This window comes from Acomys russatus, chromosome 7, assembly GCF_903995435.1.
Source record: "Acomys russatus chromosome 7, mAcoRus1.1, whole genome shotgun sequence".
NCBI classification, from domain to species: Eukaryota; Metazoa; Chordata; class Mammalia; order Rodentia; family Muridae; genus Acomys; species Acomys russatus.
Genome location: NC_067143.1, coordinates 3,514,545 through 3,519,858, shown reverse-complemented (window position 1 = coordinate 3,519,858; position 5,314 = coordinate 3,514,545). Strand labels below are relative to the sequence as shown.

The 5,314-nt window shown below is 44.7% G+C and overlaps 1 protein-coding gene across 1 annotated transcript in view; it reads right to left on the bottom strand.

Annotated features, from left to right (window-relative positions):
- LOC127192381 (zinc finger protein 260-like) overlaps positions 1–2,966 on the bottom strand; it is a 55,737-nt gene extending 52,771 nt beyond the window's left edge. Inside the window, 4 exon segments of the mRNA XM_051149667.1 lie at positions 1,603–1,683; positions 1,685–2,191; positions 2,193–2,315; positions 2,709–2,966. Coding sequence (XP_051005624.1) covers positions 1,603–1,683; positions 1,685–2,191; positions 2,193–2,315; positions 2,709–2,966 — 969 coding nt within the window.
- Between the last annotated feature and the right edge of the window lie 2,348 nt (positions 2,967–5,314).

The following is a 5,314-nucleotide window of genomic DNA, read 5'->3' as shown; positions in this document are numbered from 1 at the left end:
GAGGAGAGAGAGAGAGAGAGAGAAGAGTGTGTTGCAGTCCACAAAGCTGAAAGGAATTGGGTATGTGAATAGTGCTTTGACATCAGACATGGAGATGCAGAATTGCCCAGCTGTGTTGGAGGAAGGTCCAACTGTGTTTCCAAATGTTAATTTTAGTGCCTGAGATCTGGTTACTGCCCTTGCCATGTGCGTTGTTGTGAATGTTGAACTATCTCCTGTAGAGCCATGTGATGATAAGAAATGTTCCCCCCAATTATCCCTATTTAACTAAATAAAGATGCTGAAGCTTATGACCGAGTAGAAGAGGGGGAGGTGAAGGTTGAAGTGTCTGGGCTTGAGGGGAGGGAAAGCAGCAGAGCAGCTGGAGTGGAGAAGACAGAGAGAGAAAGGAGTTGGGAGGAGGCATGATGCTGAGCACGTGGCTGTGGAAACAGAATGAGGGAGCAGAAGCCGCCCTGGAATCATCAGTTTGGCAAATATTGGTTTGTTAGGGGAGGTTTAAAGGTACTAGGATTAGTGTAGCTCAGAATCTGCCCAGCATAGTGCTTACAGCTTAAAATAATTCATAATCTTTCTGCGTCAGTCATTGGAGAACTAGCTAACAGAAAACTGTTAGCATAATTTACTGCATCATTTAATATAGAAAGAACAATTCATCTTTCTACACACAGCTGGTTTTGGTCGCGATTTGGTCCAGTATTTTCCTTTCCTTTCTATGTCTTGGAATGGTAATGTATACTCTTTGCCAATGTATGTTGGAAGTACGTGGTCTTCATTATGATTCTATAGGGGATTATAGTTCAGAGATTGCTCAAACGAGACTTTGAAATTGTAAACAGTGTTGACACTGATATATAGACTATATGGACTTTTGAAGTTGGACTAAACACATTGTGCATTGTAATATGGCTAGAAGTTTACGAAGCCAGGGAATAGATTGTGGTGATGTGAGTAGGAAAGGCCTTGTTGGAGAAAATTTGTCACTGCACTGGGGGAGGACTTTGAAGTTTTAAATGCTCAAGTGTCTCTCTCTCTCTGCTGATGCCTGCCAATCCAATGAGAACTGTTAGCTCCTTCTCTGGCACTGTGGCTGCTGGCTTGCTGCTATGCTTCCCACCATGCTGATAATGGACTAGACCTCTAGAGCTATAAGTCAGCCCCAACTGAATGCTTTCCTTTATAAGAGTTGCTGTGGTTATGGTGTCCCTTCCCAGCAATAGAACAGTGGCCAAGACAGTAACACTTCCTTCAAGGTGGAGATGATGACTGACATTCAGTTAGGTTGTATTATGGAATACTTTCCTGTAGCAGTCTTAAAGATGTATTTAGTTGTTACATATACAGTGTTCTGCCTGATTGTACACCCGCACACCAGAAGAGGGCACCAGATCTCGTTATAGTCATGAGCCACCACGTGGTTGCTGGGAATTGAACTCAGGGCCTCTGGAAGAGCAGCCAGTGCTCTTAACCACTGAGTCATCTCTCCCGCCCTCCTGTAGCACTCTTAACAAGGCTTTCCTTCAGCATGAATTTGCTGCTGGATTTCAACACTGACTTCTGGAAACATTCTTTTCCAATTTTTTGACAGACGAAGGTTCTTACCCTAGTGTGAGTTATGTGATGTCTAGACAATGACGGCTGGCTGTAGAAGCCCTTCCCACACTCCGGGCACACGTAGGGCTTTCTTGCCCGTGTGGATTCGCTGATGATCTTGGAGTTGGCCCTTTGAAGCCAAGGCTTTCCCACACTCGCTGCATTTGCAAGGCTTTTCCCCAGTGTGGATCCTCCGATGTGTCTGAAGTACTGGCTTCTGGCTGAAGGCTTTCCCACACTCGCTACATACATGGTGTTTTTCTCCAGTGCGAATTTTGGTGTGCAGATTGAGGGATGATCTCTGGCTGAAAGCCTTCCCGCACTCAGCGCAGGCGTAAGGTGTCTCCCCAGTGTGGATTCGGAGATGCTCCTTCAGCTGGGGGGAATTACTGAAGGACTTCCCACAGTGGTTGCACTTGTAAGGTCTCTCCCCGGTGTGAATTCGATGATGGACTGTCAGTTGGGATGTGTGACTGAACGCTTTCCCACAGTAGCGGCATTTATAGGGCTTCTCTCCTGTGTGAGTCTGCTGATGAGATGTCAGCTGTGACCTCTGAAAGAAGGCCTTGCCACATTTCTGACAGACAAAAGGTTTCCTTCTCCCTAGTGTGAGCTATCTGATGTCTAGACAAAGGTGATTTATTGTAGATTCTCTTCCCACACTCAGCGCACACATTGGGTTTCAGCCCTGTGTGAATCTGCTGATATGATTCCTGTGCTGACTTTTGGAGGAGCAGGAGTCACTTCCCGCATTTCTGACAGACAAAAGGTCTCTCTCCTTAGTGGGAGTTAGCTGATGTCTAGGCAAAGATGTCTTATTATAGAACCCTTTCCCACCTACAGTGAATACACAGGCTTTGTTCTTTCCTGTATGAATTTGCTGATGAGATGTCAACTGTGAGCTCTGAGAGAAAGTTTTCCCACATTTGTGACAGTTGAATCATCTCCCCTCAGTGTGAGTTACTTGACGTTTAGGTAAAGATGACTTGGAGAAGACCTGTTCCACCTTCACTGCACACATAGAGCTTCTCGCCATTGTGAATTCATTTATGACCTAGGAGATGGTCATTCGTAGCCAAGACTTTCTCACAGACACTCCATATGTGAGGCTTCACCACCTTGTGAGTTCGCCGATGCACATCCAGTGTGAACGAGTAGGTGAAGGCTTTGCCACAGTCCCGGCACGTGTAAGGCTTCTCCCCTGTGTGGATGCTATGGTGAGTCTTCAGTTGGGATGCATAAGCAAATGACTTCCCACACTCACTGCACACGTGGTGTATTTGTCTAATGTGGATTTTCTTGTAAACAGTGAGGCTTGCCTTTCGCTTGAAGGCTTTCCCACAGTCTCCACATTCATAAGGTTTCCCCTTCATATGGATCTGATAATGCACTTTCTTTTTTTTTTTTTTTTTTTTTTTTTGGTTTTTCGAGACAGGGTTTCTCTGTGTAGCCTTGGCTATCCTGGACTCACTTTGTAGACCAGGCTGGCCTTGAACTCACAGCAATCCGCCTGCCTCTGCCTCCCGAGTGCTGGGATTAAAGGCGTGCGCCACCACGCCCGGCTTGATAATGCACTTTCAGTCGGGAGGTGCAGCTAAATAATTTCCCACAAACAGTACACTGGTAAGGCTTCTCCCCAGTGTGAATTGTCTCGTGCGTGCTAAGGATGACTTCTGCTTGAAGGCTTTCCCACACACAGGACACACGTAAGGCCTCTCGCCTGTGCGTATTGGATAATGCACCTTCAGTTGGGAGGTGTTATTAATGATGTTTATGATGGCTTCAATGAGTAGAAATACTCCTGTACCATTTATGATATGCCAAACATTAGCAACATAGCATTTAATATGTGCCAGGTAAATTTCTACATAGTCGAACGAAATTCACTGCAGCCTCAAAACCCCTCCACAAGGCAAGTGTACCCACCTTCCCCATCTTACAGATGGAGAAAGGGAAACATAAATACTTAAGTCAGTGATGAAGATGGTTTTGATAATTGGTAGTGTACTGGCTAGTCTTTATGTCAACTGGACACAGCTAGAGTCATTGCCATTAGGTAAATAATTTGAAATATAAAAACGAACAAGCAGTTTTACTTCGGAATGTATTAACTTAGCAGACTACTAGTTCCGCCAACCCAATAGTGTCTGAGGCCTATATCAAAGGTCTTCTGTGTTTGCACTAACCCAACTGTCTGATGCTTGCACCAATGTATTTGAAAAGCATCTTAGTTTATAGCTTTCTTTGGTCTGTTATATAAACACTTCATGAGGGGGGCCTAGGGAGATGCTCAGCAGTGAAGAGCACTTCCTGCTCAGCAGAGGATGAAGGTTCAGTTCCCAGAACCCACATTGTGGTCACACCCATCTGTAATTGCAATGCTGAGGGATCTGAAACTCTCTTCTGAATTCCAAGGAAACCACACACATCACACACATAGGCTGGGCACATAGATTCATGCAGGCAACACCACACACACACACACACACACACACACACACACACACACACACATACACGCACATGCACACACACACACACACACACACAGAGTAAATAAATGTTAAACAAAAAATTTTCATGAAACAGTCACCATGTTGGAACATGAGATATGGGGTGACCTAAATATGCATTCCTTGGGCATGGTTACTTGTATTTGACTTTCTGAATAAAACTATCTCTTATCCCCTTTGAGGTGAGACTTGTGTTTCTTGCATCAACACCAGCGCTATAAAGGAATACTATACGCAGGGTAGGAAGACAGTCTTAACCCTGAGCACAGGAAGGAAATACATTTCATAAGAACAGCTAAACAAAGGAGATCTAGGAAAGAACCCATCTTGCCCAACCCCTAAATCAGCAAACCTCTAATAATAGCAGTACGAAAAGAAAAGAACAAATGACCTGATATTCCCTGCCTTAGTGTTGGCAAAGGGATTTTCAGGCTCAGGACAATTGCAATGCTAGAGTGTGTGCTCTTTGTAAAACCTCCACAAAGGGAAGGCACAGAGGACACGCCCTTCACTAGTACTATAGGTGCAAAAATGGTGAGAGGGGCGCTACTACATCTGGAGAGCTTTGCTGTTGCCCTTTTCTTTGTTCCAGATATTAGGGTTGGAGACGTTGATGCTCAGTTGGATGGGTTAAATGCAATGGATTTCATTGGGCTGAGAGGTAGCAGGTGCTAGTTGGCAGCACTGAATCGCCAAAGACAAGGTGATTGTAGTTAGCACAATGGGCAGCATAGACGTAGCAATGTCTATAATGGCCTAATCAGTAATGGTCAGCACAGGCAATGTGAATTAAAAAAAAAAATCAATCAAGCAATTAATTGATTTTATATCCTGATTGCAACTTCCTCTCCCTTCTCTCCTTCTCTTCCCTCCTGTTTCTCTCCTCTCAGTCACTAGATACAAAAGAAAGAAGGAGAGAGCAGGAAGATAAAGATCTTTAACCTGAATTTCTTACTTCTTGTTTGTTCTTCGAGCACAGCTACTCATAGACCACAGCCAACTCCGTGAATGACCACCAACCACCAACCTCACCTCTTGGGGCTCTAGCATTTATACACCCTCTGAAAAGTTCCCAGAATTCGAAATGTCACACAATTGCAAAAACTATCTGCAGCAGGCAAAACCCTGCCTCTGCCAGAACACAAGGCAAAGCGTAGTCAGCCGCTGTAGACAGTCCAAACCCCCCATACCTGGGATTAAAACATAAA